Below are 23265 nucleotides of genomic sequence, written 5' to 3'. Positions count from 1 at the left end.
GTACTGGCCAGGGGTTTGTTACGCCCTGCAACCCTCAACTCCACGTATCAGTAATGACAAGAAAACCATTGATCATTGAGCCTCATTATTGTGTAGTAATGTTCAAAGGATTGAAAATGTGATATTTGACTCTCCATGGGGTGCTGCCTTCTCGCGGCGAGAGTCGTCATTAGCTGGCTGGTGCGTGCAGCCCCTAGTCTACACAGCCACGCCTGGCAGGGCCTTCTCTGCCTTGCTTGATAATTGTGCCTATCACTCACATATACAACATCAGGGCTATGTCCCTTCATACGCTCTTTTGAGCAGAAGTCTGCTATTACATCTGGAAAATGAGGCACGGTAGGGCGGAAGGCCCTACATACGTGCGGGCCTTAAACTGCCCATGGATTTTATGGCGTGACGGGCAACCACATTGCCGCCGCCAGCCGGCGGCCATAGGCCCTCAAGGCTACTTACATCTGCCTAGCCAGACTTTAACATCAGTCATATGGCTTATATATTATCGGGCTGTGATCTTGCCCAGCTTCTGTGAGTGAGACAATGGTGCTTTCTTCTTGTGCGGTGGGCTTGTCCTATGTCAGGTCGTGTGCTTATACCATCTGCTGGGAGTGGTCGTACCGGCCGGTGAAGCTAAAGGTGCCCCAAGCTGCTGCGGGTTAGCAGCCTGTAGTAGCTCTTTGCGTTGCTTTCGATGAAAACTCTGATGACAATGGGGAGCCTACCACAGCGGGCTCTTCCAGTGACGCTCGATCTGCTCGAAGGGTGACCGATGGTGCTAGTCTCCTACCATGCCTGGACTGCGGTTGTGAGTTCCACGGCAATGCGGGGGTCTCACAGCATTGACGTCGCGCACACAAAGAGGCCTACAATAAAGATCATGTTCCTGAGCAGAGGAAGAAAGCGTGCTGGGTTTATGAGGAAAAGGTTCTCTTGGCAAGGACGGAGAAGAACATGGTGGAGCTGGGTCTTACTGTCAACAGTAAGACCATGGCGGAACAGTTCCCAAGCCATTAGAAACTTTATGGACGGATTTTCCAGAATCTTTCTTTTTGTTACTTTAACATCTCATGGGTATGAATTTTTTTAGGCCAATGCATGAATATTTTTTAGGGTTACTTTTCATTCATTACTCTTTTACATTTAATCATTCCCTGGACGGATATTTTTTGTACTTCGCTCGTCCCCTCGCCCCACCTCATAAGTTTTCTAATAGTCCATCGCCTTCAAAACTACTTGAATCAAGGGGTATCTAACAAATATGGTTCTTTTTTGCACTACAGGAAAAACTACCATGATTTTAACAATTTACAATGCGACTTCAAGGTAAATGTTTTAAGGTACATAAAATTTTCTTATGATGAAATGCGTTTTAATACCGCTTTGACGTTGCATTGGAGATCGGCAATAATTTTTTGGTTGGTCGTTGTTGTGTAATGACTTGAATGAATGCGGTCAATCAAAGCCTCCAGAATGGTGATTGCTTGAGTAAGTACGCCAAAAAAATGTCTATTTTGCAACGTGACACCGCTTATACTTTTAAACGTCTTTAAATGTATACCTCATTAGTAGGATGTTAGATAAAATACATTACACTGTTAACTTCAAATCTTTTTTTACATTTATTTATGATTTTGCAGACTCTCAGAATTCCCCTAACAAGTGGGAGAGAAAGAAGGAAACTTCACCACAGAAGAAAAGGTGCGTGGGTGTGTTCACTTTATATGACCACTTTGAGCACTTCATTTGGTGACAAGATGTGTTAACTTAATACCTTAATAAAACAATGTTCCACAAAATGATTTTAGCCTGCAGTGAGTTCAGTTTTTGGAAGATTTGGAAGCATTTACTAAAAAGTCACTCTAAAATTATGAGAAGGCAAAACTTAATATAGCTGAGACAGGGAACGTACTGTCCTGTTTGGGATCAGTTAATCTAAGGCCGTGTGAAACTGCAAGAGTGTTCACTAAAATACACTTAAACCCTAATGGTTTACAACTGTCCGGATAGAACTCTATTGAAACGTACTTGCACACATTCAAATTATTATCAAAATAAATCTCTATTGTATTAATTTGAGCTGTGAAACACTGAATTACCAGCACGTCTAAGAGTAGCAAAGGTCACATGAGAGAAAGAGGCACCACAAATGGATTCATTTGAACCACAATCCACAACTATTCTGATTTGTGGTTCAAATGAATCCATTTGGAGTGCCTCCTTTTATCAGATGACTAATATTTTCCCTATTCAAAAAAATGCTGGTAACTCTGTGATTCACAGCTTAAAATGAGAACGAAAGTTCCACTATAGTACTTCCAAGGAAGCTACCATATTGATCTTTTCAAAGGTACATTGGTTAATGTCAGTGTGACCAGTAACAATGTTAAACAACTTGTTTTCCAAATACAAGCTAACTTTATTTTGATCAGCCTATTAAGCATGTTCTAAAGAAGAGGAAAAGAGGCTTGATTCCATCCTTATATCGAAGGATTCTTTTCTGGAACCTACACAAAGGTAATAATTCAGAATGAGGGATATTGGTTTCTAGGTTACATCATAATAATTTCACTATCACAAATTATCCTCTTATCTGATTGGCTATATTGTTTTAGACATGCACATTAGGTTGATCACTTTATCACTGGTTAAATTTTAGTTAAAAATTATTCATAAATTATTGGTGGGTTCAATTTGACATCCTGTTCCACTCAACAAGTGTACATTAAGTAAAAGAAATGAGAGACATGCAAATGTAACCGGGAACAAAAGTAGCTTGCCTAAGAAGAGTAACCGGAGAACGAAAATAAATTTCGTAAGACTTCAACTTCATTTGGCCAGCTCAGTGATTTCACAAAAAGGGAAGTTTATTTTCACAACTAACCTAGATCATGAATAATTAGGTGTTGGGGGGGGGGGGAGGAACTCAACCCTATAACAGAGTCAAACTGAAGAACAACATATCCCTCTTTCAGGGTAGAGGGTGATCTAAAATCATACTGTAAGGTCCTGAGTCAGAGAAGCAAAAAGCATACCCAGAGATGAATGCAACTGATAACCATATAGCCCATGTATCGGGTACCCCCGGCCTGATATCCAGATAATAGGCCGACCAATACTCCTTTTCTTGTAGAGCTTGACCCAGTGCATCACTTCCCGATAAAGCTGTCAAACACCATTGTGTTAGTCAAATTATACAACATTCATTTTTACCTATACTGGTATATGCTAATGTACTGTCAATGTTGATTTTTAGGTTTCTTGGCTATTTATTTGCTAAATATTGTAACAATTATTACTTCATGAATGTAAGCTTATGTAAGGGTCAGTTGTTTTCCAATTCCCAGATACAATATTACTTCATATATGAATGAAACTTTTCATTTATTGGTTATGTTGTATTTTAGGACTTGACGGCCATAACCCATAGACTGGACACAATTGACAAAAAACTAGATAATCTGATTACTATGGCGCGTTTTTCTTATCAAAATTCAACTATTCTGCTCGTTTTGAAGGTTTGACATTCGTTTTATTTAAGATCAAAATTCAACATTTCTTTTTCAAGTTTGACGTTCATTTTATTCAACTGACCATTCGTTTTTCAGTTTTGACATTCGTTAGAATGTACTTACTATGCTGACGGAGCATTTCTATTAGTGTGCTGTGTTAAACACAGTCACGAGCTTTGTCAATGCTGCAAATGCTTTAGTTGTCTAATTTTGTGTCTTCCATGAACGTGTTGAGCCTTTTTTAATTGGTGTTTTCATTATAGTGTAAACTTGTGATTATAAGTGTATAACAGTGGCTTTTGAAGATGAAATTATAACCAACTGATTTGTTTTCTTATAATAGCACAACAGCAAAAAGAGTGGCTTTTTCAAAGACAAAACTCTTTTCCTTTTATCATTTTTGAAGGCAACCTTGATTCACCTGAACAAATACGTTTAGCAGCTGACAAGCAGTTTTTATGCTCGTTCACTGGCAGCCTTGTGGAGGCAGCATGTGGATTGTTCGCCAGTTATGTGTTTATGTTCAATTATCCTGTCAGCTGGAAAAATTTATTTTCATATTAAAAAAAGTGCATTCTGCACAGTAATGATGCACAGATGCTTTCGGGCTCTGTCATCAGTTTAGTGAACGAACTTGATAGCCTATCAAAGTGTAATTAACCATGATATCATACAGTGAAAGCATTACAATACCTTGGCTAGGGTGGAACTAATTTCAAGTCAACCGAGAAAATGAATAACTTGATTTTTCTACATTGTAATGCAGCAGACAGGCCAGTATATTCAAAACTAGATCTACTGCAATGAAGATTAAAACGAAACTTTTTGCTGACATTGTTTTGCTAGATTCTTGAGAGGAACATTGTGTTGGATACGAACTCAACTTGTGAATTTGCTTGAAATAAGAACTGCAGCAGATTCCGAGGCAGATAGAGGAAAAAAATTTTATTTGTTGGTTAATTGTTATTATTGCACTTTCCTTGGTCATGAAGGTGTCCCCTGAATAGAGGTTCCACTGCATAATATGACATCTTTGAATATTTCCTTTTTAAGTTTTGTGTTTATAACAATAGACAAAGCTTTGCTTATATTTACCTCTTCACCAATGACCTTTTTTTCTAATTCCAGGGGATATTCCATACATTCACTCAAGGCCAGCTCTCCATGTGGACCACAGCCACTGATTTAAATTGCTTTTCAAAAAGTATACTTGTATTAACCTCCATGTGATGGCCATTTCAAAGCAAATGACTCAGTTTGGGCATGGAGTAAGAGAGAGCTGACTATCATGATTTTATGATTATGAAACAAATCAGCTTCGACATTGCCTGTAATCACAGCCTTATCTGGCTGGCCTCAGTTGTTCACGAAGTGGACAACACTATCCACTGCCGGATTTTGCTGCAATTGATTTCCCTAACATTATCCTGTGGATAGCACAATCCAGCATTTGAACAACTGGGGCCTGGTGGATAGAGCGTGCTTATCCAACATTTGAATAACCAGGACCTGGTGGTAATTATGTGTCTGATAGAGGAATTTACAATTTTGATTGACATGAAATTTCCTCGGTCCTATGGAGTATTCCTTTAATCGCAATGTGGCCAGTAAAAGCCAGTTACACCTTTGCTGTAGTGAAAAACAGCTTCAAATATATCTTACAGATCGAAGTTGAATTCAGGTTAATTGTGATGTAACGTACTTAAGAGGGATTCTCTTTAATTTCCTGTCTCCTAGCCCCAATAAATTATTATGGCTAAGAGAAAAAGGACATTGAAATTAACTTAGGATAAATCAAAACTAGCCTGTATTTATACATATACAAGTAATGTTTACCTTTCAACTTATTTATTAATCTGCCTTCTTTTGTTTACAGAGAGAGACAAACAAACACAAAAGCATAGCAGAAGAAGAGAGATGGCCCTTCCTGTCCTGATTTTAAGGAGGTACATCAGGACTCTGCTGAAGAACCCCATTTTGTACTTCAACTTGCAAATTTGAGGGAAACATATCATCCAAGCTGAACACAGCTGCACTAATTGAATAGACTGTTAATGGAACCGGGAACTGACTAGGTTTAATTTCTATCTATCCCAGAGGGTACATTCAATGCAATAATTTCCAGAATATAGGTTGAAATGTTCATTCCATATAGATATTTTACGAAAAGCTTTCCATCCGCCAGGAATATTGGTCATGACTCTTGGATGGACCTCTTTTTCAACCAAGATTTAGGATCACATTCTTAGACATTTTTGTGTCATATGTCACACCTCTGAGATGGCATCATTAATGAAATGTGCATATATGGCGCGTTTTTACGGACAAAATATTGAAAGATCATTAAATCAATGTCATGTGTACATACATCCCTTTTATACTGAATACATCCCTGTTATGTACAATAAAAGATGTTTGATGCAACATTATGCAAGCAAAAGATGTTCGATAAAACTAAAAGAAGTGCGATAAAACTAAAAGAGAAGGAAGCCGACGTGATACCAGTAGATGTTCGCTAACACAAATAGATATTCGTTAGAACTAAAAGACGTGTGATAAAACTAAAAGATGAGGAAGCCAACGCGATACAAGCATAAAAAGATGTTTGATAACACAAAAAACGATATTAGTTAAAACTATAAGATGTGCGATGAAACAAACTGAGATGAGGAAACGGAAATGATTACAACTAAAAGATGAGGAGGCGGAAATGATTTAGCTCTTAACCGGAAATGATATGTCTTCACATGCAGCAGTTTTCCCACGCTGTGCTCCATGTCTTAACATGGCAGATTGCAGATCTGTCCAAGACTTTGTGCAGATCATGTTATAAACTCGGTCACAAATCTTCAGACCAGATCAAATCAACGAGGAAACAATGAAGAAAGCAACAGAGCTGAATTTGAGTCAATCACTGATGAAGTGAATGCACAATTTCAGATCCCAAGACAAGGTAGTCGAGGCTGAAGAACCGCTACACCGACTACTTCTACATTGTGCCAGCTACTTCTTTCAATCTCCAGCAGAACTATACATTCAACAGACCAGAGGGTGTCCTAAAGGGGGAGCAAGAAACTCTGCATCAACTTCAAGAGTCGAACAACCAGACTTCATGTATAAAGATAATTGCCTGCTTCCTGATTCCGAATATGATTAGGTGCCACAAGGAGCTGCGAAGGCAAATCTGGTCCAGTCTGGTCTCTACGTGGACGCATTCAAGCTAGACAAGACCTTGAGTGAGGCTTGCCTTTATGTGGAGTTGGCGTCCTTGTTCAAAGAAGCCCTGAGCCGCCCTGATCTTGATGACATTAGGTAGGCAGTTGACTTTTTATTCTGTTGTGTGCTCTCTACCCAGCAGGAGGGTCTTCTCAGAAGGCAATGACATTAACTGTACTATTTTCTCGTATGGATGCACATGCCCCTGTGCCTCAACCCACCTTCGACCAGGCCTTGACAGGTGTTTGGTGTCGCTTGAAGAATTTCTCTCACGTTTACCTCACGTTCATCATCAGTGATGTCACTAAAATGTTCTCCCATCCCAACTTGCAATCCAAATTCATGCCTCTGATGGTGTAGAGTTTGATCTGAGATTCCAAGAATTCTCCCAGTGTTTGCCCAACGAAAACCAGCGTCATTATGCAAAGTTTGAAGGTGTTCCTGTAAGACCTGTAGTCTTGGCCTGCCAACTAACCCACTCCTTGTTACACCAACATGTACAAGACATTCGTTCCATGGAGGTGATGGTGGAGTATCACGCTCACATTCCTCCACCACAAAATACAAAATAAAGATTCACTATGGATGCATTTCCCTTGAGTAATTTTACCTCTACTTTTGAGTTATTTTTACTCAATAACTGAGTATTTTCAACTCAAACTTTTGGGTAGATTTACTCATTCTGAGAAAACTTACTCATGCCAGTGAGTAATCTTTACTCTATTTCTGCTTAAGTTTCCTCATTATAATGTTTCACTATGGATGCAACGATTTAATCAGTATTTTGAGTTCAGTTTACTCAGCTTTTCTACTGTGCTGGACTTGTCGGAGTTTTCTTTGCCTGCTTTGTTCAAAAAGGCAATAATTAACTGGTCAAAATCACATTGATTTTGTATTTGTTTCTTTCCTCCCCTTCTTTAACAATAAAACAAGGTTATGAAGACCTCTTAAGTTATAATCTGCTACTTTACTAGAAAAAAAAATCACAAAGCAAGTGTAAAAAAGATGGCCACGTAATACATTTCTACCAAATTATAGAAATAAAGCAGAAGCACTGGAAGTTAAAAAGTTCGTGGAATAGTGGAAGATGAGACTATGCTCTATCCAGAGCGTAGATTACAGAAAGCAGCAGTCCTTGAAATTTTGCTTAATTAGGGAGCAACGAAGCCTGCAAAAAGACATACCCGTTCCCAAGATGACGTTGTCATGTCTACTGACAGTGTACCTGAATCATCGTCCAGTGGAACTCCTACCCCACCATTATCAAAGTTAGCCACAGTGCATTTCAAGCCCGAAGACTTTACAAGACCTTTTCACTCTAATCTAAAACGAGCTCTTAGGAAAGATGAACTTGGAGTTTGCATTTGGCCAACTATCCATGTTGGAAAAAGAGCAGGTGAAAATGAGCATCAAGGTCCCCCAACAAAACAACAAAAGAGAATGGCAACTAATCTTCTATTAGACCTGCTATTGTCATCCAGTCAACATCAGCGTGGCCAAGGTGTCATCAGCAACATATTCTTCCTTTATAGAATGTCAGATCAGCCAAAGAAAGGATTACCAATTTGGATTCGTCATGCGCAGTCATTGAGGGAGAGCCATTGCCTGGTCATCAGGACACCACTCTTGATGTGAGTGTAAGCTGTTCGTTACTGTTTCTGCCAATAAGCTGGTGATACATATTTTGCCCAGATAAATTATTAAGATCAGATATTTTTTATAGGTGAGTTACACAGAACCAGAGACCATTACAAGTCAGGACACCACTCTTGATCTGATTGTAAGTTTTTTTTTACCGTTGTTGATGTACATGTATCCCTTTTTTCTGCCAATGACTCTGTGAAATACACTCTGTGATACATATCTTGCCCAGATAATTCAACAGGCATCACCAATCAACCAAACAGATTGCTTGGAAGGGTTCCATTCTGTACTAAATCTGTTTGCTCCAAAGATGATTGCATATTCTTATGTTGGGAGGTTTTGCAGGTAGTTATAAATAATACAGGTATATCAGAAACAGCTTTATCTCCTTTTCTTCCCAATATATTTATTAAGTTTACTCTGGACAGTTGCCAATAAAAATTAATGTTGTTATCACGGTGCATTCCACTATGCAAATAATGGTGCCCTACTGGCTGCTAACATTTCAAGTACAAACATTGTGTAATTTTTTAAAATATTTTCCAGGCACATTCTAGCTGCACTTCACTTCAATTACAATTTACGCAGAGAGGCAAAGACGAATCCAGATGGAACAGAGAAAGTCAAAGTTAGCCACCCAAAATACAAGAATGGGAAAGCAACTGTCAGGAGTGTCAAAATAGAACAGAATTCTTTTGCTGTGTTCCCACTTGCAGTGTAAACATGATTCATCAAAACTTTAAACCTTTCTAACTTGGAGCAACAGTAGCAACAACACCTACATTCCACCAGAAAAATTAGGGTTGGAGAATAATAACCTGTTGACAGTCGATATAATTTAAAATTTTCCAAAATAGCTGAGATAATTTTAGAAACATGTTTTGGTGCTAGTGTGAACACAGCTTTAGTCGAACTAAGATTGCTTTGCCTATTTCTATTCATTGCTGCACTTTTTAAATAACGCAGTTTAATTAACTACAGAAATATCTGGGATATTTCGTTTTTTTTAGTTTGTTGAGGAGCTCTATCAGTTTTATCTGAAATCCAGCAAGGTGGACCTGGCTAGTGCTGTGGATGAGCTCAAGGAGATGACCACACAGCCAATGGTGCCAATGTTTGACAAACAACCTAAGGAAGGTGCTGTACAAAAGCGAAGTGAAAGGAAGAGAATGGTCACAAAGGAGGTCCCTCAACCAATTCTTGGTTACACAAAGAGGAGTGAATCGAACGAAAGAGAATACTATTCACTGTAGTGCTTTCTATTTCTAGGACCAATATGGCTACCATTGTATTTGTTCCTGGTTTGCAAACCAGGAATATTACAATATTATTCTTATTTATTCTGTTGGCTAATATGATTTGGTTTTTCTGCTCTCAGCTCATGTAGAACGACCTGAGGGAAGAACAGGGGCCCAGACAACAGCAAGAAAGGAAAGGCGATGCAGAACATGCAAAGAACCACTCAAAGGTCACAAGAATGTGACCCATTGTCCTAAAAACCAAAAGTAAAGAAGTAAAGAAGTAAAGGAAGAAACCAAACCATTGCCATTGGAATAGTGTTTTACTAGAAACATTTCATTAAAAATTGATCTTTTTACAAAGTTTTAGGCTAATCCATGTTCTTTACTTCAGAGATCCATTTAATAGTGTAAATAACTGTAAATAAAAATCTGTCAAACTTAGGTGACATATATCTTTGCATCGTACTTCGTGAAAGAACCCTGTTTTGATCTGATCTTTACTGTCACATACCGCCCTTTAAACAAATTGAATGTTAACAGCCTCATTAAGGATTTAAATGAAGTACCAAGCCATGGACCGTCCTTGACACCTTTGACAATGACCCAGACGAAATGTTGACAACTTGGGAAGCCCTTGTACTCGATGTGGTAGATTGACACGCTCCACTTAAATCAGTCAGAGTTAAATCTATGAAGAAACCATCGTGGCTTTTGGATGAAATTCTCAGAGCGATCAAAGAGCACGATCGGCTCAAGAAAGATCTCGAAAAGGGGCGAATGCTGCTAGAAACAAAGTAGTAAGACTTATTGAAAAAGCCAAAAAAGAAGCGATTATTAATGAAATAGGCAACAGCAAATTGAACTCCAGAGTTCTATGGAAGACCTTGAAGAATATTTTTCCTACCAAAGCGAAACAGATGAGTCGAATAAACTCTCTAACCAAAGATCGAACCAGCTATTCTATCCCAGAAGAAATATCCAGCATATTCAATGGGCATTTTATCTCTATTGCTGATAACATCATTGATAACACCATCAATACTGAACCCGATCTAACCAGTTTGGTGGATTTCGTAAATCGCAAAAAAAGCTGGCAACTCCGCTGATTTCAGTACACCCACAATTTCAGAACGCAAAGTTTTAGAAATCATCAAATCACTCCCGTCAAATGTTGCAAATGGACTTGATGGAATCAGCTTCCCTTTGTTAAAATTAATCGCTCCTGCAGTTGCTCCAAGTCTAGCAAAAGTAATAAACCGCAGCATAATTAACTGCATCTGCCCAGCTCAATTCAAACTGGCTCATGTCAATCCGATTTACAAACAAGGGAGTAAAACCGATCTTGACAATTACAGACCTATATCAGTCCTGCCTGTCATTTCCAAGCTTTTTGAGAAACATGTCTGCAAACACTTCATTGCTTTTCTCACTAATCACAATTTACTGTACAAATGCCAATCGGGTTTTAGAGCTAACCATCTGACATCCGACATCCCAGATTTGACATCCGACATCCGAGATTCAACATCCGACATCCGACATCCGAGATTCGACATCCGTCATCTGACATCCGACATCCGACATCCGACATCCAACATCCGACATCCGAGACCCCAGTTCGTCTTATGTGGTCAGCGGAGTAATTGTCAGTCCATGATCAAGATGGCGGGGATAGCAGAGTCGTTGAGTGCAGACTCGATGGCGGAGGAATCACCTGGAAACGTACGTAGTGATACTCAAAAGTTACGCTTTTTAAAATCGTGTGGGTTTCTTAAACAGAGAGGTCGTAATCTTCCACTTTGTAACATACTGTACTTTTGACACCATGTGTAGTCACTTCATAGCTTACTTAAAAGTGTTTTGATACAACGAAGCCCATCACATGTTATTTATCGTGATTTTCGAGATACGAAACTTTGCAAATGTTTGCGGAACCCTTAAGTTTTGGATACAGAATGAATACACACGCGAATGCCCCAGCAGAATTCTGCATTCTTCATTTCTTCTCAGATGTTCACTTGCGAATCAGCTGATTTAACCTGGGACCGGTTTCTCGATAGACCCGGAAACTTTTCGGGCCTAAAGGGAAATTTTAAAGTCAAAACCTGTTGAATAGTAGCACAGTTGTTAGTTCACAAACCAGCCCAATTTTGCTTTTTGTTTGCATGCAGTGATCTGCCCTTGCATTCACTTAGCATTATTGATGATTTAAAAAGGCTGTGAAAGGTGAAGGGGTTGTTGTACTGTGATGCCAAAGTGTCACAGACTAGTTGGTTAGTCTCAAAATCATAGACATACCAAAAGATAACAGCAGTAAAGAGGTTTTTAATTGTATACTTTACAAAACTGATTACAGTAAAAATCAGTAACCTCAAATGGGAGACTTTTAGTAGACTTGAGATGATAGTTTCGAACTGTCAGGCATGTCACAGATCTTTAAAATTGTAGAAAATAGTTATTTGCTACCAGAACAGGTGCACAAAACCATTAAACATTTTTCTATCTTTTTTGTGACTGCTTAAAAAAACAGAATTTTAAGTCAAAGGTTCATGGATAGGAAAGTTCAGGGAAGGACATTCAATACTAGATATTTAGTCCTCCTTGAATCGTCCCAAAAAATATCTTAACTGAGGTTTTTATTTTGTATTAAACTACTCGTGTTGGCAAAAGAGTCATCTTTACACCAACTTTGTTTTCTTGATTACTTAAAAATTCTACATACCCATACAGCTGTAGAATACTTTCAGGTGGTTAAAATGAAGCATTTGATTAAAATACTGTACATGTAGAGTGTAGTTTATTTGATACCCTTCCTGGCTATTGGGGATGTTGTACCGTGAAAAACTGTATGTGAACTTTAGAATTAACTTTCTATTTCCCCCTCAAGGTTTCAACCTTTCTCAAATCTACTGGAGTCAGTCAGGATGTTGTTGAACGCTTTGAAAGTGAAAAGGTAAGAAGAAAAGTTGTTAGGCAACAAAAGTTAGCATTACTAAACAACTTGATTTCTTACATTTCACCTAGGAGGGTCAGTGGCTACCAAGCAAGATAGTCACGTTTCTAGACTGTATCTTTTTTTTTTTTGCTGTCATAATATACAATTTTAACAGGGGGCACAATACTAGTCTACCTAGATGTGCCCCTCTGCTACTTAGTATTATTTTATTTTCTGTAATGAGTAGCTCTGTACTTAATGCTAAGTGGAGAAAAAATAAAATACAAATATAAATACAAAAATACCTAGGAGGGTATTCAAGAAAGTTTTATGTGGGGAGGCTTTGCCCCAAGGTCCAACCCTTTACCCCTTTATATACCTTTTTTGATAGAAAAGGTACCCCTTTCATATATCTGGTTTGGAACTTTAAATTCCTTTTAACTTCTGTAAATGTATTGTCTATTACATATAAAATAACTGAGATGGTACCCACGATCTGATTGGTCAAAAACCTATTGTTTATTATACTGGTAAACCCAAAGAAAAAGGCATCCGGAACACGAGGCATAAACAAAACGGGCTATTGATCTGCAAACAACGATTTTAGAAAGAATAAAAAACACAACAAGTTACTTATCCAGCCCTTCTTATATTAAAAAGTGTTGGTTTCCACATTTTATTACAGAGCATCACAATTCGCTTTAAAATTTAGCTTTAAAAGTTATAAAGTACAAAGCTGGAAGGCAGTTTACATTTTACGACGATGCCAAATCGCAGAGAAAGACAACAACTCTGTGAATTTCTGGTGTAGAAAGTCTTTAGGAAAGCTTAACCATGTGCCAACCAGTAACAAAACGGATAGTTTTAGCATTCTTGATTTATTTTATGTCAAAATTAACTTCCTGAATGAAAGTAATTGTTCCGAAAAGAGATATCTGATAAAGTTATGGTACAAATCGGCCGCTGCAGATTGTAAACAAGCTGTAAACGATGATGAAAGATGTCAGAGTTTCGCACTGGTTTTTTCGAACATTATTCGGTAATGTCGATGCCAAACCTACGTCAAACCACCTGACTTCACAAATCGACAAATATTAACACTAATATGTGGCTACGGCAAAGAAACCTTTCTCCAAATTTAGAGCTACCACTGACATATTTCCATCGTCTCTAGGAAAACTTACCCATGTGCCAACCAGCAACAAAACGGATAGTTTTAGCATTCTTGACTTATTTTATGTCAAAATTAAATTATTCCTTATTGAAATAAATTGTTCCAAAAAGAGATATCTGATCAAGATATGGTACAAAATCGGCCGCTGCAGGTTGTAAACAAGCTGCCAACGATGATTAGAGTTTCGGGCTGGTTTTTTCCAACATTTGCACAAATTATTCGGTGATATCGATGCCATAACCTACCTCAAACCACCTGACTTCACGAATCGACAAATATTAACGCCAAAATGTGGCTACGCCAAAGAAACCTTTCTCCACCACTGACATATTTCCATCGGTCGCTGTGCGTGCATATAAAGTTACATCCGACAACTTCGCAAATGCAGCCACGTCGTTAGCGCAGCATTTCTTGATCATAATAAAGTCCAGAAAACAGATCTTAAACCACTGCCGCTTGTAAAAAGTGAATGAAGTTCTCCATTACAATAGCTGTCAGTTCCGTCTAAAACAACGAAATTCTTACGGATCAACAAAACAGAATAAAGCTGCGTACAGTCTGATGTTCAATTAATTTCTACTTCTGTAGTAAACAAACCATGAACGTATTCTTTCATTGTACGTTCGCATGAATAAGCGTTGACTTTTCCTGTAAAACTGCTTTCATAAGTTATCATGTAGAGTGCAAAAACTCGTGTTTTGAAGTGCTGCTGTTTGTTGTTTGACTGAACTGAGTTTTGAGAAAGTTCAAGGCTATTAAATCGTGAGTCATGATTGGCTCATGATGTCTTTAGAGAGAAGACGTGACTTGATCACGGTACTAGAACCATATTTTTTACCTAAAAGACTCCATTCTACTAAAAGTTATTTTATAAAAGCAATAGACCTCACTTTCTATGGGTTTACACTCGAAAAGCTTGTAAATTACTCGCCTTCGGCTCGTGATTTACAAGCTTTTCTCGTGTTCTCCCAACATCCCGCGTGGGTTATCACGCCGGTAAACCCAAAGAAAGTGTGGTATCGGTTAAATGAATAAATCACAAAACAAATCAATGTTCTTGACTTTTTTACTGCTATAAAACTCTTCTTTAGCCCTGAAAGTTCATTTTACAGGCTGTAATGACAGATTTCCCTACTGTTTCATATACCGGCTTCAACTGGTGAAATCCCAACTCTTTCATTTACTATAAATCTGCGAGTAAGAATTAAGAACCTGTCACGCAACATTGCACCAGTTAGGCCTCCTCTATACAACAAACTGTTTAGCCTGTACACAAATCTGTACACTTGGGCAAATAAGCTAAGTCAACATTGCGAATCTTCTTTGGAAACAGAGATATGTTATCACTCCAACTGCAATGAAATGGTATGCAGATATTAAATAAGGAATAAGCTGAATACCACTAAAATAATACTCTAAGCTACAAAACTGTATTTTTTCTACAAAATAAGGACTTACTTAAGAACCTAAATAGCCTAAATTTGTGCTAGTTAGCATTTATGTAAGAACCTCTTTATGCTAACTTGGGAAAATGCTTGTTCTTACTTGGAGGCTTTTACCGTACCTGAAGCCTGAAAAGGTATAAATGTACTACTTTCGTCCCCAGCCTCCCCATATAGGCCATTTTAGGGAGTACCCGCCAGGACGTTTCAACAGTTTATAGTAGCTTATTTTTTGGAAAGTATTGGTTGAAAAATGAAGTTAACTTGAATAAATATAGTTAAAATGTTGAAATGCCAAGGGCCTAAATAGATAAGGAGGATTTCAAGGTAGGTTCTAGATGATTTATTTGTGTAGCTCTCATTTGTCAACAAGAAATGCATGAAAACAAGCAGGATTTTAGCTATACTTAAGGGTGTTTCTTTGAGGGGAATTTTAATAGCAATCTTAAGACGGTCATTACTGATTTTCTTTAATTGCCATGGCAACTGTGGGGTGGAATTTAACCTTGCTCTGTAAAAAAGGGTTAAAAGCGAGATTGTTTGTTAGTGATTTAGTTACTTAAAGCTTACATGAAGAAAATTAGTAATATTGATCGTTGCAATTTTTACAGAAGCAGCTCAGTATTTCTTTGACATGTTGTATAGGTTGATGAGACAACTGTTAAGCTGTTGGCGGATACTCATTTGAAAGAACTGGGGCTTACTGCTTTGGGGCATCGTATGAAACCAAGAGATTACTGCGCAAAACGGAAAAACGTCGGTAGTGACGAGAATGAAAGGAAAGAAAAGCTTAAAGGAGAACTGAAGTAAAAACATAACCATTTTTTACATTAATGCTTACGACCCAAGCATTAATGTTTGACGTCTTTTTTGTGCTTTTTTGCCTTTTTTCCCACTCAAAAAAATTGTTTTGCTCGCTGTTATGGGCCTTTAGCATTGCGGCTCAGAATAGATAGATAGATAGATAGCCTTTATTTTAAAACGATGAGTATTAAAGCTCCATGAGGTTGTGGGGCCGTTTTTAACTAATTACAAGTAAACTAAAAAAGCTAAAAACTAGGGGTATATACAGACAAAACGTTTGAGCTAAATTAGCGCTTACAAATATGAAATTATGAGCATAAATTTAAGTATATACAAAGTCATCTTTTCTAAAATTACAAGTGGATGCAGACGTTATCTTGAAGCTGAATTCATTAAAATTAGCTTGAGATTTAAGCTTTAGCCTGAGATGACGATAAGAAACGTTTTTTGTCAGGGCACTACAGTTGTTGGTCACTGCATTCCACAGGACTGAGCCTCTAAACGCGACAGAGTCTTTCATGGAACGCGTGTCGAAGAGTGGAACAATTAAAGAAGCGCAAGTCCGGGTTGAATAGTTTGTGGCCCGTTTTTTAGAAATCAGGTCGATTAATGTGACAGGTAACCTATCGTGGAAAGCTTTATGAAGACAGATAAAAATGGCTAATTTATAATAAATAGACAGAGTCGGCCATTGGGCCCGTTGTAGGACATCAGCAGATGCCATGTCTTTCGGCAAATGAAAGATAAGTCTCGCAGTCAGTAGTCCTAGTTTTTTAGCAAATGATTTTTTGAGTTCTAGCATATGCTGAGTCCAGGTCAGTTTCTCATCGACGGTCATTCCCAGTAATCGTGATTTCGATACCCATTCAATCGTAGAGTTTCCGATAAAGATCGGGGGAATGTTAACCGGGGGATTTCTTCTAGAGATTAGCATGGCCTCACTTTTACTTGGGGTGTTAATCTGTTCATGAGGTACCACTCGTTTAATTCACAAAGTGCAGAATTTAACTTGGCAATACTTTTTTCTGCCATGTCACTTATGCAGTAAACCGTTGTGTGGTCAGCAAACATATAGACGGATCCGGAAGATACTGAGGACGGAAGATCGCTCGTGAAGAGAGTGAAGAGTGTCGGCCCCAAGACAGACCCTTGAAGAATTCCAAAAGAGATCGGTATCATCTCTGAAGTTGATCCATTAACAGCTGTGTATTGCTGTCTTTCCTTTAAGTAACTTTTAAGCCAATCCAGGAGTAGCCCTGATATGCCAAAGCCCTTTTCCAACTTCGTTTCGAGAATGGCGTGCAACACACTATTGAATGCCTTTTTAAAATCTATGAAGGCAACTGCTACCACTAAGCCTGCGTCCACAGCTTCTCTCCATGTTTCAGTAAGCTGTATTAGTAACAGTTCTGTTGAAAATCCTGCACGGTATGCCCATTGTTTGTCTGTGACTAGATTATTAGCTTTGTATACATGACGAACAATCGTTGACTACTGATTCAAGGATCTTGCTTGGTACGCTTAGCAATGATATCGGTCTATAATTGCAGCAGTCGGTTTCATCGTCCTTTTTATATACTGGAGTAAGCCTCGCAGTTTTCCAGCTAGTGAACACCCTACCGGTGGTAATGGAGAGTCGAAATAGGCTGAGGAGTGACGGGACAATCGCATCACCTGCTAGCTTTAAAAGCTTTGGAGGTATGTTATCAGGACCCGTGGATTTTCTTGTTTTTAGCGCCTTTATTTTGTCCGCTACTAAAGACTTTGAAACATAGGCATCTGTGAGTCGAGGAGGATCCGTCTTGCCCTTGTCTGCGCAAGTTATCCCGTGTCCACAACTTGTAGGCGGGGGTAATGTGCTGGATAGCTTTAGGCCAATCGTAGCAAAATAAGAGTTCATCAGGTTTACTTTTCCCGAGTCCGTAAATTCCAGGGTGCTGTCTTCCTTTTTAAGAGGCCCGTTGTTTTTGCGGACCTTGGGGTTGGTAGCCCTTTTAAGAAGATTCCAGTATGCACTGGAGGACTTGACTTCATTAAAAATGGTGGAAAAATAAGATGATTTAGCTTTCCTTAGATCAGACGTAACTTCGTTCCTGACTCGTTTGTAATAAGACCACTACTCTGGACACTTACTAGAAATTGCCGCTTAATACAGTTTATACCGTCGGTTCATTTTGAGACGAATTTCGCAAGTTATCCATGGGGAGGAAAAGCTTCTTGCCTTTATCTCCCTCCATGGAGCATGTTCATTGGAAATATCGTCGAACAGTCGTTCCCAAACCCATAGCTGGTCGTCAGGCTATTCGAAGATGGATGCGATGTGAAGTGGATTACGTTCAAGATCATGTTTAAATTTCTCTACGTCCATTCTTTTGTAATTTCCTGTTTTGATGATTTTTGGCGATGGTCTTTTGTTCTTGAGACGAATGGTTGCATAAATTAAATCATGATCTGATAGTCCCAGTGGGAATACTCCAGAAGAACTGACGAGATCCCTTTTTGTTGTTACAAAGAGATCGAGCAATGTGCGTGATGAAATTGTTGATCTTGTGGCCTCCTGAATCATATTATGCATATTAAACGACTCAAAGATAGAACGCAGTTTGATTGTGTTTCGGTGCAGGATGTTATCTAGATTGCCTTGAAAAGAAAAGTCACAGTTAAAGTCGCCGAGTAGAAAAATATTTTCAGATCTCAGCCAGGCTTTTTCAAGTGGCGTGTTGATGCGTTCGAAGAAAAGGTTGTCGTCAGGTGGTCTGTAAATGACAGAAAATAGGGCCAGGGTGCTAGAAGTTTTGACTTGTAGCCAAATCGCTTCAAGACCCTCAATAAACAAATCTTTGCGATGAATAGCATGTAAATGTTCTGCAAAATACAAAACGCAACCTCCTCCTTTGCGTCCTTTGCGGTCGAGTCGTAATAGCTTCATCCCGTCAATGTTCAAGGCAGTGTCTAACACAGTTTCGTCGAGGTGAGTTTCAGTTATTGCCAGCACCTCAAATTTGCATAATAACTGCAAGCATCTTAATTCGTCGATTTTGTTTCTTAAGCTGCAGATGTTCAAATGTGCTACCTTTAGATCTTTAGCTGAGCATTTAGACAGTTGATGGACTAGGTCAGTGAAAGGACTTTCGCATTCGTCATCTTTGGGAAGTACGTCAGAAAGCGGCGGTGTATGAGTCCCAATCACTGAAGAAAACGAGTCGTCTGACAATGAACTGAAAGGTAAAGCTGTAAGCAGGTCAGATTCGTCGAATCCACAGGCCGACAGGGGTGGGTTAAATAAACAGCTATTGCAAATCCATGTCTTCGGGTCTCTAAATTGAATAGATTTGTATTCCCTGGCTGTCACCTGACCACATTTCATGTAGTAATTTAGGCTGCACAAGTTGCAGTGTAATGCTCGGTGGTTGCGAGCGATTGTTCTTGAACACATTTGACAGCTAGGTTTTGTCGTAGGAGGACCGGGATTTGGGCATACATCTCCACTAGTTGTTAGGCGGGTTAACTGGAACGTGGACACAGCATTAGGATAACGACTAACTCTTGCATTTGAGTAGCCACTGACTGTGAGTTTGTCGAGTCCAAGATGGCGTCTGTTGTTTGTTAAAGTCGCACAGCCTAAGCTTGATGAAAACTCATCCCGCCGAGCTGCTTGTGTTATAGCATCAAGCGCTGAGTGGCGAAAATCCTTAACGTCATTTTGAGGGTGAAACCAACCCACTTTGATAAGACCTATGACGAGGAGACAGTATAGTCTGGAGACCCAGTTTGCGTGGCCGTACAACATGGCGTCAGCGTGAGGTAGAATCCGCCCGTCAGCGGTTGTTTTCGAAGCATGTGACGTCACCTACGGGGAAGAAAGGCGATGCTCCACAAAAAGCCTACTTAAGGTCTTTTAACACTGAAGAACCCAAGCTCGATGTCCAGGTGTCGTCAATGGAAAAATGTACCAAAAATGCCAAGGATAGCATATTCTTACAGTTTGCCACACTCTTTACTGTATAGGCTTAATCTTTGAATTCGGAGATCTTCTCGGGATAAAAGTGTGGACGACGCGACGTTGGCGCGACACTGTAAACAAGAACCGCGTAGGTAACTTAGGTTTACATCTGTTTGAAAGACATACGTGTAGCAGAAATACTAACAAAGTAAAAATATGACATTTGTACATCAAGGATTTTAATTGCTTGCAGCAACTTGTAAGTGTCAATTTATTTTGTAATTAAACATTCTCTTTACTGATTTTGGTCAATTAAAGTGTTCCCTTTATTACAAGCTGTACAGCTTACAAACTTACCCGCTGGTGGCATTCATTTATTATTTGTAGACGCAACGGTAGAAGTTGCCAAAATTTAATGTTTAAATGAGGTTATTTAGTATGAAACTGGATCGTTTCAACTACGGTGTTCTGTGTTATTCTTGAACAGCTCAAAGGGCACGATGAAAAGGGCACTATTCTACAAAGCACGTTTGTTTGAACATGGCGCAAGTTGGCGATAAGTGAGTCCAACCTTTCGTAATTTTTGAGAGTTACGACGAGAAATTTCCGGTATTGCACAATGCGAACCGTATAAATAAAGCTATTTGTAGCACAAGGTTTACTTTCTTTCATCGTGTTCGTTGTCTTTCGTAGTTAGTAGTGTTGTTGGGATATTCTAAATCTTTCATCATGGTCTCCTGTAGCGCTGTGGGTTGCAATAATGATTCTCGATATGTTGGTAGTAAGCAAGGGGTAAGCTACCACAGATTTCCCACTGATGATAAGCTCTTGAAAGAGTGGCTGGCGAAATTATCCCATCTAGATCTTGTTGTTATAAAAGATTCCAGAGTACGTTCACTTCACTTCAAACCTGAATGCTACAAGCGTGACCTAAAAGCTGAACTTCTTGGACTTACATCTACCCAATGTCATTTGAAGCCAGATGCAGTGCCAACAATTTTCGAGCACCATCCGAAAAAGAAGCTGAGACTATCATCTGAGAGGCGCCTCCAGGAGAGATCTAAACAAGAGGTAAGGATTGTCAATTCATATTGAAAAAAAAAAGAGTTTGCGTGCTGATCTTATGGTAGACTATTATCCGCGGATGTTCATAAACGCAGTCACACAATGTTAAAACCTGCAATAATGAAAAGGCCCTTTGCTATATTTTCTCATTGGAATATTAATCATTTTCTAAATCTGGGGTGGTGACAGAGGCTAATTCCTGCTACTGCAGTTCATTAGCTCTGTGACATCCTCTCACCCTGCCCTACCTGTTGCTGTTGGAGAACCTAGTACTTCAAGTGCATGTGACCAAATAGCCAGCCCCAGTGAACAAGTTCTTGAGGAACCTGAGAATGTGAAGATCGCATCCGTTCCTACTAGCTCGCCTATAGAGACGCATGATTTTGGATGTCAAGTTAACACTCGAGGAAAGAGTCTTATGCTGAAATCAGTAGGGACCCAAACACCTGACTTCTTTGGTCTTTGTGACCAGTACACTCAGACCGAACCAGGCCTTTTTGATGAGGAAGCCTGGTTCTTTAACACTGAAGAAAAACCAGGGAAAATGAGAGTATTGAAAATGTATCCACTCACAAAGACCCATCTTATATCCCCTCTAAAAGTGAGGAAAATGATGATGAGGAGGAGGAAGAAGTATCAATGGCAGTACCATCAAAGTTGAAACCTCAAACTCCCCAAAATGACAGCAAATTCCTAGTATTTATGGAACAATTGGATGAACCTTTGCATCGACGCCCTACATGTGGGGCAGTAGTAATCAAAAGAGGAACGTCCACTCGGGGAAGTCAACTACGTGTTACCCTAAAATTTAAAAATGGGCACATAAAAATTTGGAAGAGTCAACCCATGCTCAAAGGGATGGCTGCTGGAAACTTGTTACTGGCTTCAACAATTTTACTATGTGGAGCAACGTACACAAAAATAGTATCTTTATCTGAAATTTTGAACTGGAAAATGTTTAGTGAAAAGACATTTTACAACATTCAAAACATGTACTTATTTCCTGTAATTAATGAAGCTTGGCAGGCGGAGCAAAATTCTGTTTTCAGTGAGCTTGAAATTGAAGACCAGTGGCTGTCTGGAGATGGTCAATGTGACAGTCTCGGACACAGTGCTAAATATGGGACATACACCATGATCGATCAACTCAGTGACAAGATAGTTGACTTTCAAATTGTTCAGGTTAGTGAGGTGACCAGCAGCAACGCAATGGAAAGGGAGGGGTTCAAAAGATGTATGGAGAATATTCATGACAGAGGAGCCAACATAAAAGTAGTCGCCACAGATCGCCATGTCAGTATACGGTCTGATACAAAAAAGAATTTTCCACATGTACAACACCAGTTCGATGTTTGGCCATGTGGCAAAAAGTATCACCAAAAAACTCACAGAAAAGGCCAAGAGGAAAGAATGTAGTGAACTTTCCCTGGATCAAGTCAGTCTCTAACCATCTTTGGTGGTGTGCAGACACTTGTGAGGAGGATAAGAATCTCTTACGTGAGAAGTGGATCTCCATTGTCCACCACTCAGCCAACATCCACTCATGGGACAGTGCTGACTTGTATCATGAATGTCCCCACCCACCCATCCCTAGAGAGGAGGCAAGGACAAAGCGGTGGCTTCGTCCTGGTTCCCCTGCGCATGAGGCTCTTAAGGAGGTTGTTTTTGACAAAACCCTCCTTAAGGACATCGAGAAATTAACCCTAAACTGCCACACTGGAACACTGGAAGTGTACCACAGTGTACAACTGAAGTACCTTTCCAAGCGGCAGCACTTCTAATACAAGGGCATGGTTGCTCGCACACAGTTAGCAGCCCCCGATCGCAACGCTAACACTGGGAGGCAGCAAGCTACTGTTTCAAGGGGCCAGAATGAGGGGGAACTGAGCTACAAGGTCGTGTTCCCAAAGCAAATGAAGGAATGGGTTGCAAAACCTATCATGGAGAAGACAACAAGAGAACACTTAAAACCCATACTTGATTCATTAGTGGAAAGGAAGTTGCAAGATGCTGCTGATCGGAGCGCAACACTCACAACACCTCACATCCCACGCAACATTGCTACAAAACCTCGGCCTGCCCAAGCAGATGTCATTGCAAAGTACACATCAAGATTTCCTGATTCTATATTAACACACAAATACATATTTTATTGTTGCAATACCAAAAAGTACCATGTATGTATAATACAGGTTAGCTTTAAGTGTTTTGATTGAATTCAATCATATTATTTGGTTTTTCTATCAATCTTAATCCTTACTCTCTTGGGAGTGGCCAAACTCTAGTCCAAAA

General features: G+C 39.3%; 1 protein-coding gene and 1 pseudogene across 1 annotated transcript; one reads left to right on the top strand and one right to left on the bottom strand.

Annotated features, from left to right (window-relative positions):
* Positions 1 to 16892: 16892 nt before the first annotated feature.
* LOC140928967 (uncharacterized) lies at positions 16893 to 19755 on the bottom strand. The gene is made up of 3 exons (XM_073378780.1): positions 18300 to 19755; positions 17640 to 17993; positions 16893 to 17428 (listed from the first exon to the last, which is right to left on the bottom strand). Exons 1-3 carry the CDS (start codon positions 19753 to 19755, stop codon positions 16893 to 16895), a joined length of 2346 nt encoding a protein of 781 aa, XP_073234881.1.
* An 882-nt stretch (positions 19756 to 20637) lies between these two features.
* Positions 20638 to 23265, top strand: part of LOC140928958 (uncharacterized) — a 32418-nt pseudogene continuing 29790 nt past the window's right edge.

The sequence above is a fragment of the Porites lutea genome, chromosome 1 (assembly GCF_958299795.1).
Source record: "Porites lutea chromosome 1, jaPorLute2.1, whole genome shotgun sequence".
NCBI classification, from domain to species: domain Eukaryota; kingdom Metazoa; phylum Cnidaria; class Anthozoa; order Scleractinia; family Poritidae; genus Porites; species Porites lutea.
The sequence above is the reverse complement of the archived record's forward strand: the minus strand, read 5'-3'. Positions and strand labels throughout refer to the sequence as shown.

Excerpts from the sequence above, each read along its gene's own strand:
- LOC140928967 (XM_073378780.1), bottom strand. The coding sequence starts at position 19,755 with ATGTTGTACGGCCACGCAAACTGGGTCTCCAGACTATACTGTCTCCTC. Across the intron at positions 17,994-18,299 it reads ATTTAAACATGATCTTGAAC|TCAAGTCCTCCAGTGCATAC; the intron begins GTAATCCACTTC and ends TTTTTAATGAAG. Across the intron at positions 17,429-17,639 it reads AAAGCTTTTAAAGCTAGCAG|CTAATAATCTAGTCACAGAC; the intron begins GTGATGCGATTG and ends ATGTATACAAAG.